A 13346-nucleotide genomic window follows, 5' to 3' on the forward strand; every position below is an offset into this window, starting at 1 on the left:
TGGGTTCAAGTGCCAGTCAAAGACCCTATTTTACAGCTTTTTGGGGGACAGGATTATAAATGTTAAAATTTTAAGCTACTTTTTTGCATTACCTTTATGTGAAAATGGGGTTTAATTTTTCTCACTATGTAAAATTATAATTTTTTAATAAACTTCTTTCTCCTTACCTGTATTACTAAGAAAATTATGTTTAATGGAAATGTCTAAAATCAAAATTAATTTGATTTATCGCATTACATGTTGTAATAAAATTATTTGAAACAAGAAAAAACTTTTTAAAATTTATTTCCTACCTCCAAATCAAGAATATCATCACTTTCAGAGAACTTAATTTCTTCTAGACTATCAATTGCATCATCACTCTCCTGAAACATAATTTGAAAAATTAACCTTTATAAAAGGTATTTTAAAGTATTTTTAAGTTCTATATTCTACTGCGTTTCACTATTTAAAAATTTCACTTAATTTATTGCTTGTTCCTTTAAGTGAGAAATAAGTCTCCAATCCAAAATGCTGTGATAAAATTTTCCCTTAAAATACACCTACTATTCAAATTTACTAGTGAATTTTCGTGAATTTATTAATTTTAAAATGAAAACCTCATGCAAATTTGTTTGCATAATGTTTCTTTTTTGTTTATCTGAGGTTTCTAAATTATAAACTTTAATTTATCAAGATTATTAAGTTTATTTGGAAAATTTTAATGTTATAATTGAGAGTTGGAAAATTTAGAATCTTACAAATAACTGAAATACCTAAAATTAGTAATTATAAAAAAATTAATAGAGGGAGGTTTACCTGTTGAGGGGTGACAAATCAACAGTTTCCTTATATCTGGTTTAAGGTTTTCGATGTACAAATTTTATACTTTAATTAGTTTTTGATATTATCTTAAGCACATTATGTGGCAAATTTAATATTCTACTACTTAAAAAAATGTCCAGTTTTAAAGGAAATTTCCCACCACCGCAAATATTGTCTGCGCAAGCAGTTCACGTTGGCGTGTTTAGTCATATTTTGTCAAACGATTTTTGGCATTTCAAAGAAAGAGACTTGCTTTAGAACACTGTATTGTGAAATTTCTAAAACAAATATCGTTATCATTAAGTACAAGGTGTCTGAAATGAAATCATCACTCTATCAGATTAGAACTATTATTTACTTCCAGTTCTGTTGTAAAATGTCAACTACAGGATGTCACCAAATCATGTGAACAGCTTTAGGTACTAATATTGTATCATATGACGCTGTGAGGGTTTGGTATCGAAAGTTCAAAATATGATACAAGGACTATAATATTCAAGAAGCAGAGCGCTCTGACGGCTTACTGATAGTGAAGAAGCCCGCCTGCGAGAAATTGTGGAAGAAGATCAGTATGCAACCACTCAGAGCTTGCTAAGGAGTTGGACATTAGTGCTATGTCCATTAGTCATGATATGCATGCCATAAACTTAACGTACAAGCTCAATCGCTGGGTGCCACATGAGCTGACTCAAGCAGAGAAGGACAGACGTGTTTTGGCTTGCACTAATCTGCTCGAATATCAACACAAGGACAAAAGTCTGAACCAAATCGTCACTTGTGATGAAGAGTGGATTTACTTCAACGACATAGGCCGAAAAGAGGGGTTGGTCTGCGTCCGCTCGTCGGCAGCATCGCAAAGCGCAATTTGATTAGCAAAATGATCATACTTTGTATCTGATGGGATTGGCGTTGTATTATCCACAAAAGAGTATCTAGAGAAAGGTAAAACCCTCGACAATAAGGTGTACAACGACATGGTAGTCCATGTTGACGCTGCTATCAAGGTAAAACGTCAAGCTGAGTTCCGTGTCAAAAGGGCAATGTTTAATCAAAATAATGCAAGAAAGACTACATAAGTCTGCATTCACTGACTGAACTCTGTACAGACTCGAATGGGATCTTTTGCCACACCCACCGACATCGGACCTTCGGACGTCTAACATTTTTCACACCTGCAGCTACATCTTGCTGGTGTTATCTTTTATTTTACAAAGGATGTCCGAAAATTGATCTGTTTTTGGACTCGTGGCCACCAAGTTTCTGAGCCGAAGGTTTTGAAAAACTACCAAAACGTTGGCAGAAAATCATAGATTTGGGTGGTGATTACTACCCGCAGTTGCTGCTTTCATGTTCCCCCCCCCCAACTATTAATAATGTTTTTGGGCAAAAAACTTTCGTTACAACCAGATATTTAAATTCCAAATATGAGTCATTTATTTATTTAATTACTTTGGACCAGGGGGTCATAGTCTAAAGACTGGGTACTAAAATAAGAGAATCTGGGAAAGAGTAACATAAGTAAACGTAATTCTTAAAAGGACAAATGGCATTAATTTAATTTTAGCAGAAGCGCTTTCAACGATTCAGATACTGTCGTTCTTTTTCATCTGTAACTAAAAGAAAGGCTAATAGCAGAAACAGGAGAGAATGAAAAATTTTCGGGAGTATGCTAGTAATTGCCCATGGCCCTCTTCATAATGAAAACAAACAGCAAGCAGTGCCATCTAAGGACTGAATATGGATGGGAAAATGAGTTACAATTTGACTAATACATAGAGATTTTTATGGATTTTTAAAATCTCAAAGAAGTAAGTCTAATTCAGGAATTGAAATTTAGTGGATGATTTTGACTGAAGTAAAACTGAATTTGTGGTTTGCAGCCCATTAATGCTGGGCAATAGTTGATTTATTTGTTTCCTTTTAAAATCTAATTTTACCCTGAGCGTAAGATTTTTTGTTCCTTAATGCGACATTTTGAAACTCGTTTTAATTTTTGAATGTATATCAAATTGCAATGGCGGTGAGTGCTATCAATTCCTTAAGAATTCATGTCCAGAATAGAGTTTTAAGCACAGAACTGCATATTTCACTAATGAGGAAAAAAAATAACTGGAAATTTCTATAAAATACACACAGTTTTAATAACTGACAGTAGAAAAGATATAAATAAATAACTATTATTAATTGAAACAGAAGAATGTATTTTCATTTTAGAGGTGAAAACACTTAATTGTTTCTTGTATCTGCGCCATTTTTTGGTTTTCTTAGAGTCAGGAATTCTGTTTACTTTTTTAATATGAAGTTTGTCTTCAAAAAATTATTTTTTCAGAATTACTATCAAGTCAGAGTTTTGTTTCTTAAGAGAGTAATTTAAGCCTTTTATTCATATATGAGAATTCCAGCAAAAAGGTTAGAACAAAATTTGTCACATGAATATACACATGCTCCAAAACTCCTTACCCAGCCTTTATTTTCGCAACTTTTGCTTTTCAGTTATAAAAATGCTTTAAATGTCGAAAGTTTTTTTTTTTTTTCGCCCAAAAAGCGTTAATAGCCCAGAAGGGCTATTAATTTCGTTTTGACATTTTGCGTCGAAACATTTAAAAGTCTGAATCACTTTTCAAATTGTTGCCACCCAATCTTATCGCCCTGTATTATATTTAAAGAAATTAAATAATGAAGAATATGCATAAATGTATATATGTTTTTCGCATTCTGATAAAATAACGGAACCTAGAGCCATCAAATTTTGAATAACGTAAGTCTCCGCCCGAATGTGGGCATCTGGAAACTCAAATTTGGAATTTGTTTTATTATACATTTCATATTTTGTAAAGCATTTATGATTATGAAACTCAACGATTTCAAAGCGAGCAATGGCAACACTGTAGGGAAAATCATTTTTATCTCCAGTGCGCGGGAATGTGCATCCGCAATTCTAAAGATATGCTCTTTTTAAATTATTTTGTGATATTGCTGTTGAATTGAATTGTATGGTTTAAGTGCAAAGAACATGATACAGTCAAAAGTCGTTAATCCGGACTCGTCGGGACTTCGGCGATTCCGGATTATCGATTTTTCCGGATTATAGATCATCAGTTTAAATCGCGTAAGATGGCATGCAGAAATTCTAAAATTAAAAATATGAAACCGTAATTTATGAAATAAAGAACAATTTTGATCTAAAGGGTATCAAAATTTACAAAAAAAAGCTTAATATTTATTTGTTTACTTTATTAAACATTTCTTTCAATGTAAGTTGTTTAAGTTGCTTCGTTTTATGTGATAATACTTTCTCTTTAATTCTATAAACAGATATAATTTTTTGTTCACTTACAAAGTTCCGCTGTTCAAGTCCCGTTAATTCCTGTGCCGAGAATACCGACTAACTTGTCAATCGAAATTTTTTCGTTTTCACTAACCTCTCTGTCAAATTCTTCATGTCTTTATCCATTTTCAGCAATTCCACTTTTTGTTTGATGGACATCGAAACATACTTTCGTTTTGTACGATCCTTTGGGAGCTCCAGATTCGGAAATTCTATTTGACATAATCGAAAGTTCAAGTTTACTTTTATAGTATTGCTCTTACAGTCTGCAAAAAATAATAAGCCGGATCCAATTTGAAAATTAAGGAACAACGCAATCATCAACATTAAGTGAAATAGATAATTAGATAATTTTAGCTTACACCGTCCGTTATACATAAAACGCGCACGCGAAAACGTATTCTGCGCTTGCGCACACGCAAATACGCAGTCATAAGAGGTCTTACGCGCACGCGTAAACGCCTGTGCGCATGTGTCAACGTGGTGCATGCGCAGAAAGTTTTTAGCTTTGAGGTCCGGATTATAGATCATTCCGAATTATGGGTGTCCGAATTAACGACTTTTGACTGTACTTGATAAATAAAGGTAACACACAAAAAGATACTGTTTCGTGATATAAGATACGTAGCGTATTCGGAAACTAAGTACCGTTTCATTCTAGCGCCGTCGCAGCGCTGTGGTAGGCATCCCGCGCATGCGCACTAGTCTTTCTTGTTCACTGAGTTTCAATTGTTGGTTTTGGTTGCTCTATGTTGTGTTTTATGTTTGCTGTGCACATTCAAAATGTTTAAGAGAATTAGTTCTCCCGCTGACTGTGAGATTCGTGCCGCAATTAAATTTTTGAACGCGAGGAATGTTAAACCAGCCGAAATTTATCGTCAAGTGACAGAAGTTTATGGCAAATACGCGATAAGTGATGGAATGGTGAGAAAGTGGGTAAGAATGTTTAATGCAGATCGAACAAATGTCCACGCCGAAGCTTGGAGTGGTCGGCCTTCTGTTGTCACCGATGATTTGGTAAGGAAAGTTGGTGAAACAATTCGTGAGAACAGGCGCTTCACAATGACAACTCTTTCAGAGGCATTTCCACAAATTTCACGTACTGTTTTGTTCGAAATTGTGTCTGACCGCTTGAATTATCGCAAACTGTGTTCCCGATGGGTTCCAAAAATGCTCACTGATGTTCACAAAACAAAGCGACTTGGTAGTGCCCTGATATTTCTCACGCGGTACAGTGATGAGGGAGAAAACTTTTGAAATCAAATTGTGACAGGTGATGAAACTTGGGTGTGTCATTTCACACCAGAATCGAAACAGCAATCGATGGAGTGGAGACACACTCATTCTCCGAAAAAACAAAAGTTCAAAGTGACAATGTCATCACAAAAAATCATGTGCACTGTCTTCTGGGATAGGAAAGGCGTTTTGCTTACTTAATTTCTTTTCAGAGGTGAAACCATTAATGCGGCACGATATTGTGAGACTTTAACAAAACTAAGGCGTGCCATTCAAAAGAAACGAAGCGGAATGCTCAGTAAAGGAATTGTGTTGCTCCATGACAATGCTCGGCCCCATACTGCTGGTGTCACTCAATCGTTAATTCGACAGTTTCATTGGGAGCAGTTCGATCACCCGCTGTACAGCCCGGACTTGGCGCCGTCCGAATATCACTTGTTCCTGCACATGAAGCGCGAGCTTGTTGGCAAGCACTTTGGATCTGATGATGACACGAAAAATGCTGTGGAGTCGTGGTTATCGAAACTGGCAGGATGTTTCTTTGACGATGGTATCTTTGACAAAAACTGGTCACCCGCTATGACAAGTGTTTGATCATTGGCGGAAACTATGTTGAAAAATAGTTTAAGACATGTATTTTGATGTAAAAATAAAATTGGATTCGAAAAAATTGTTTTACTATTTTTTTTTTTTTTTCAAAATGGTACTTAGTTTCCGAATACGCCTCGTATATTACCGTTAAACAGAAAAATCTGAATTTACGTATATCTTAGAAAGTAATTTTGTATGAGAAAAAAAATCTAATTTTTACGCGTTCCTCTGGTTCTATACTTTGAAAATTTTGTACTTCATAAAAAATTAAACATAGGAGGTTTTATTCTCGTACGGCAAAAATTGACCGAGATATTTAATTTCAAAATTTGCTGTATTTGATGTCATTTTGAATATGTATTGATGATCCGGTTAATAAAGAAATGAGAATAATTCGAAGTTGATTTTTCGTCCCTTAAATGTCATTCAATGATTCTTTTGCGATTTGTTTATAATTTTGTTACATATGGTATGCCGAAAGAATTTTAACACAAGCAATTTGAAGGAGAACACAAGTAGTTTGGAAGTCTAAAACTTTGTGATTAATATTCTCACACGGAAGTTTTATTACTTTAGAATTACAATCTGATAACCTGAAAAATTCACTAAAATACTATATAAAATATTACGAGTGCCAATAATGAAGTCTACCAGTGCCTTTCGGGAAACGAATTCTTTAAGATTCGGTAAATAAGATCGCCATTTTGAAAAAAAAAAAAAAAAAAAAAAACCTATATTCATCACTATTTTTCGCTGTAAATTTGCACAGAAATGCTCGTCACGTAATCTCTTTACATAAGAAACCCTTTTCTGTATGATATTTTATTTACACACAAATGCAAACATTTTGTGTACAGCCCCTGAATACGATTACCAATTTTTATATCAATACCTCAGTCAAAATTTTGTCGTACGGGGGCCAAACTTTTTGTGTTTTATTTTTTATAATGAGTAAAAAAATTTTCTAAATGTAAGTGTAGAGACTGGAGAAAAGTGTAAAAAGTTTAGATTTCGTATTTTATTCAAAGTTACTTTTTTTTTAACCTTAAAAATATGCAAACGTGAATCTTTGCATTATTGAAAATATTTCTGTTAGTATGCGTCTACAACAAACAGTTTTGAAAATAAAGGCCAAGTAAAGGCTTTTGTGAACCTCGCCATGAAATTTTATCATATTGTATGGGAAATATAAATTCCAGCAAAGAAAGTGATATAAAACTAAGACTTAACTGGGTCAAGACAAAAGAGAAGCACCCCAAAGTAAAGTCCCAATCACATGTGTTTCCGCTACTAGGGACTGGACTTCGAAAGGGACAATTTTTAGAACGTGTGCATTTCCACGAAACCTAAGTAGCTGGTCCCAATCACATCATATTTCGGCTACATGGGATTTAATGCCCAAAATACATGGCTACATGGGACTTAATTCCAAAGGAACAATTCTCAGAACTCACACAATTCCAGGAAACCCACGTAGCTAGGTTACCATTTTCAGTTACTACAAAGACTTGAATGCCAAACAGTAATCGATTATTGCTCAGATTGGAATCGAGTGCTCCTTCAGAAGCAGAACTTTTGTGTGATTGGTTGATCTCTACCCGGGACAGAGCTGCAGAAAAAACATTTTCGGCGAGGTTTCGAAAAATTCCACGTAGCCGGTACACCGTTTCTCTAACTAGGCGAGACTTCCAACAGAGCTGTTTTTTTCTAGGAATCCTCCCATTTAAACCAGTGTTACCAGAATCTCGTTTCTCAAAAAAGTCCCGTCTAGCAGGGACCATCGCTAGATGTGATAACCCTTTTAAACATTAAATTAGGCAAAACAAAAGTCTTGTGTTTAGCGTAGATTTTAGTGAAGACTACCGATTTCAAGGGCAAACATTTGCAGGTACGTCTTCATCAAGAGCAAAAAATTCGCAGTGAAGAGAAAGCCATGATTTTATTTATACCCCCAAAATTAGCAAAGCGAATACTTCATTTGAATGATTTTAATTCCAATCCAGTCCTTCCTAAAGCTTAAAATTCTATTCATTTAATTTTGCAGTTTTCGTTACTGTTTTTGCCGATAGATGGCACTACTTTCCCGTTTGCTTTACTTCTTTCGAGTATAAATACAACCATAGTGTTCCATCGGTTACAGATTTCTTTGCTTCTGCTGAAGATTGACTTGTATCTGTTTGCCCTCCAAATCGAAAGAGTCTTGACTAAAATCTACACCAAGCACAAGGTTGTTGATAAATTTTCTGGATAAAGATACCAGTATACACTGGTCTAAAACAATGGATATGCAAAAATATGCAAACGTGAATCTTTGCATTATTGAAAATATTTCTGTTAGTATGCATCTACAACAAACAGTTTTGAAAATAAAGGCCAAGTAAAGGCTTTTGTGAACCTCGCCATGAAATTTTATCATATTGTATGGGAAATATAAATTCCAGCAAAGAAAGTAATATAAAACTAAGACTTAACTGGGTCAAGACAAAAGAGAAGCACCCCAAAGTAAAGTCCCAATCCCATGTGTTTCCGCTACTAGGGACTGGACTTCGAAAGGGACAATTTTTAGAACGTGCGCATTTCCACGAAACCTAAGTAGCTGGTCCCAATCACATCATATTTCGGCTACATGGGATTTAATGCCCAAAATCCATGGCCAAAATACATGGCTACATGGGACTTAATTCCAAAGGAACAATTCTCAGAACTCACACAATTCCAGGAAACCCACGTAGCTAGGTTAACATTTTCAGTTACTACAAAGACTTGAATGCCAAACAGTAATCGATTATTGCTCAGATTGGAATCGAGTGCTTCTTCAGAAGCAGAACTTTTGTGTGATTGGTTGATGTCTACCCGGGACAGAGCTGCAGAAAAAACATTTTCGGCGAGGTTTCGAAAAATTCCACGTAGCCGGTACACTGTTTCCGTAACTAGGCAAAACTTCCAGCAGAGCTGTTTTTTTCTAGGAATCCTCCCATTTAAACCAGTGTTACCAGAATCTCGTTTCTCAAAAAAGTCCCGTCTAGCAGGGACCGTCGCTAGATGTGATAACCCTTTTAAGCATTAAATTAGGCAAAACAAAAGTCTTGTGTTTAACGTAGATTTTAGTGAAGACTCTACCGATTTCAAGGGCAAACATTTGCAGGTACCTCTTCATCAAGAGCAAAAAATTCGCAGTGAAGAGAAAGCCATGATTTTATTTATACCCCAAAAAATAGCAAAGCGAATACTTCATTTAAATGATTTTAATTCCAATCCAGTCCTTCCTAAAGCTTAAAATTCTATTAATTTAATTTTGCAGTTTTCGTTACTGTTTTTGCCGATAGATGGCACTACTTTCCCGTTTGCATTACTTCTTTCGAGTATACAACCATAGTGTTCCATCGGTTACAGATTTCTTTGCTTCTGCCGAAGATTGACTTGTATCTGTTTGCCCTCCAAATCGAAAGAGTCTTGACTAAAATCTACGCCAAGCACAAGGTTGTTGATAAATTTTCTGGATAAAGATACCAGTATACACTGGTCTAAAACAATGGATATGCAAAAATATGCAAACGTGAATCTTTGCATTATTGAAAATATTTCTGTTAGTATGCGTCTACAACAAACAGTTTTGAAAATAAAGGCCAAGTAAAGGCTTTTGTGAACCTCGCCATGAAATTTTATCATATTGTATGGGAAATATAAATTCCAGCAAAGAAAGTGATATAAAACTAAGACTTAACTGGGTCAAGACAAAAGAGAAGCACCCCAAAGTAAAGTCCCAATCACATGTGTTTCCGCTACTAGGGACTGGACTTCGAAAGGGACAATTTTTAGAACGTGCGCATTTCCCCGAAACCTAAGTAGCTGGTCCCAATCACATCATATTTCGGCTACATGGGATTTAAAGCCCAAAATACATGGCTAAAATACATGGCTACATGGGACTTAATTCCAAAGGAACAATTCTCAGAACTCACACAATTCCAGGAAACCCACGTAGCTAGGTTACCATTTTCAGTTACTACAAAGACTTGAATGCCAAACAGTAATCGATTATTGCTCAGATTGGAATCGAGTGCTCCTTCAGAAGCAGAACTTTTGTGTGATTGGTTGATGTCTACCCGGGACAGAGCTGCAGAAAAAACATTTTCGGCGAGGTTTCGAAAAATTCCACGTAGCCGGTACACTGTTTCCGTAACTAGGCAAGACTTCCAGCAGAGCTGTTTTTTTCTAGGAATCCTCCCATTTAAACCAGTGTTACCAGAATCTCGTTTCTCAAAAAAGTCCCGTCTAGCAGGGACCGTCGCTAGATGTGATAACCCTTTTAAGCATTAAATTAGGCAAAACAAAAGTCTTGTGTTTAATGTAGATTTTAGTGAAGACTCTACCGATTTCAAGGGCAAACATTTGCAGGTACCTCTTCATCAAGAGCAAAAAATTCGCAGTGAAGAGAAAGCCATGATTTTATTTATACCCCCAAAAATAGCAAAGCGAATACTTCATTTAAATGATTTTAATTCCAATCCAGTCCTTCCTAAAGCTTAAAATTCTATTAATTTAATTTTGCAGTTTTCGTTACTGTTTTTGCCGATAGATGGCACTACTTTCCCGTTTGCTTTACTTCTTTCGAGTATACAACCATAGTGTTCCATCGGTTACAGATTTCTTTGCTTCTGCCGAAGATTGACTTGTATCTGTTTGCCCTCCAAATCGAAAGAGTCTTGACTAAAATCTACGCCAAGCACAAGGTTGTTGATAAATTTTCTGGATAAAGATACCAGTATACACTGGTCTAAAACAATGGATATGCAAAAATATGCAAACGTGAATCTTTGCATTATTGAAAATATTTCTGTTAGTATGCGTCTACAACAAACAGTTTTGAAAATAAAGGCCAAGTAAAGGCTTTTGTGAACCTCGCCATGAAATTTTATCATATTGTATGGGAAATATAAATTCCAGCAAAGAAAGTGATATAAAACTAAGACTTAACTGGGTCAAGACAAAAGAGAAGCACCCCAAAGTAAAGTCCCAATCACATGTGTTTCCGCTACTAGGGACTGGACTTCGAAAGGGACAATTTTTAGAACGTGCGCATTTCCACGAAACCTAAGTAGCTGGTCCCAATCACATCATATTTCGGCTACATGGGATTTAATGCCCAAAATACATGGCCAAAATACATGGCTACATGGGACTTAATTCCAAAGGAACAATTCTCAGAACTCACACAATTCCAGGAAACCCACGTAGCTAGGTTAACATTTTCAGTTACTACAAAGACTTGAATGCCAAACAGTAATCGATTATTGCTCAGATTGGAATCGAGTGCTTCTTCAGAAGCAGAACTTTTGTGTGATTGGTTGATGTCTACCCGGGACAGAGCTGCAGAAAAAACATTTTCGGCGAGGTTTCGAAAAATTCCACGTAGCCGGTACACTGTTTCCGTAACTAGGCAAGACTTCCAGCAGAGCTGTTTTTTTCTAGGAATCCTCCCATTTAAACCAGTGTTACCAGAATCTCGTTTCTCAAAAAAGTCCCGTCTAGCAGGGACCGTCGCTAGATGTGATAACCCTTTTAAGCATTAAATTAGGCAAAACAAAAGTCTTGTGTTTAACGTAGATTTTAGTGAAGACTCTACCGATTTCAAGGGCAAACATTTGCAGGTACCTCTTCATCAAGAGCAAAAAATTCGCAGTGAAGAGAAAGCCATGATTTTATTTATACCCCCAAAAATAGCAAAGCGAATACTTCATTTAAATGATTTTAATTCCAATCCAGTCCTTCCTAAAGCTTAAAATTCTATTAATTTAATTTTGCAGTTTTCGTTACTGTTTTTTCCGGTAGATGGCACTACTTTCCCGTTTGCTTTACTTCTTTCGAGTATACAACCATAGTGTTCCATCGGTTACAGATTTCTTTGCTTCTGCCGAAGATTGACTTGTATCTGTTTGCCCTCCAAATCGAAAGAGTCTTGACTAAAATCTACACCAAGCACAAGGTTGTTGATAAATTTTCTGGATAAAGATACCAGTATACACTGGTCTAAAACAATGGATATGCAAAAATATGCAAACGTGAATCTTTGCATTATTGAAAATATTTCTGTTAGTATGCGTCTACAACAAACAGTTTTGAAAATAAAGGCCAAGTAAAGGCTTTTGTGAACCTCGCCATGAAATTTTATCATATTGTATGGGAAATATAAATTCCAGCAAAGAAAGTGATATAAAACTAACACTTAACTGGGTCAAGACAAAAGAGAAGCACACCAAAGTAAAGTCCCAATCACATGTGTTTCCGCTACTAGGGACTGGACTTCGAAAGGGACAATTTTTAGAACGTGCGCATTTCCACGAAACCTAAGTAGCTGGTCCCAATCACATCATATTTCGGCTACATGGGATTTAATGCCCAAAATACATGGCCAAAATACATGGCTACATGGGACTTAATTCCAAAGGAACAATTCTCAGAACTCACACAATTCCAGGAAACCCACGTAGCTAGGTTAACATTTTCAGTTACTACAAAGACTTGAATGCCAAACAGTAATCGATTATTGCTCAGATTGGAATCGAGTGCTCCTTCAGAAGCAGAACTTTTGTGTGATTGGTTGATGTCTACCCGGGAGAGAGCTGCAGAAAAAACATTTTCGGCGAGGTTTCGAAAAATTCCACGTAGCCGGTACACTGTTTCCGTAACTAGGCAAGACTTCCAGCAGAGCTGTTTTTTTCTAGGAATCCTCCCATTTAAACCAGTGTTACCAGAATCTCGTTTCTCAAAAAAGTCCCGTCTAGCAGGGACCGTCGCTAGATGTGATAACCCTTTTAAGCATTAAATTAGGCAAAACAAAAGTCTTGTGTTTAACGTAGATTTTAGTGAAGACTGTACCGATTTCAAGGGCAAACATTTGCAGGTACCTCTTCATCAAGAGCAAAAAATTCGCAGTGAAGAGAAAGCCATGATTTTATTTATACCCCCAAAAATAGCAAAGCGAATACTTCATTTGAATGATTTTAATTCCAATCCAGTCCTTCCTAAAGCTTAAAATTCTATTAATTTAATTTTGCAGTTTTCGTTACTGTTTTTGCCGATAGATGGCACTACTTTCCCGTTTGCTTTACTTCTTTCGAGTATAAATACAACCATAGTGTTCCATCGGTTACAGATTTCTTTGCTTCTGCCGAAGATTGACTTGTATCTGTTTGCCCTCCAAATTGAAAGAGTCTTGACTAAAATCTACGCCAAGCACAAAGTTGTTGATAAATTTTCTGGATAAAGATACCAGTATACACTGGTCTAAAACAATGGATATGCAAAAATATGCAAACGTGAATCTTTGCATTATTGAAAATATTTCTGTTAGTATGCGTCTACAACAAACAGTTTTGAAAATAAA

The 13346-nt window shown here is 35.9% G+C and overlaps 1 protein-coding gene across 3 annotated transcripts in view; it reads right to left on the reverse strand.

Moving 5' to 3' along the window:
• LOC118194589 (uncharacterized) overlaps positions 1–13346 on the reverse strand; it is a 290113-nt gene that overhangs the window by 7993 nt on the left and 268774 nt on the right. For all 3 annotated transcript variants that reach the window (XM_085818112.1, XM_085818113.1, XM_085818111.1), the window contains one exon: positions 294–365. In XM_085818112.1, coding sequence (XP_085674238.1) covers positions 294–365 — 72 coding nt within the window. The remainder of the gene's footprint in view (positions 1–293; positions 366–13346) is intronic.

This window comes from Stegodyphus dumicola, chromosome 6, assembly GCF_044657685.1.
Source record: "Stegodyphus dumicola isolate Sdum_Otavi_A_Nest chromosome 6, ASM4465768v1".
Lineage (NCBI taxonomy): Eukaryota > Metazoa > Arthropoda > Arachnida > Araneae > Eresidae > Stegodyphus > Stegodyphus dumicola.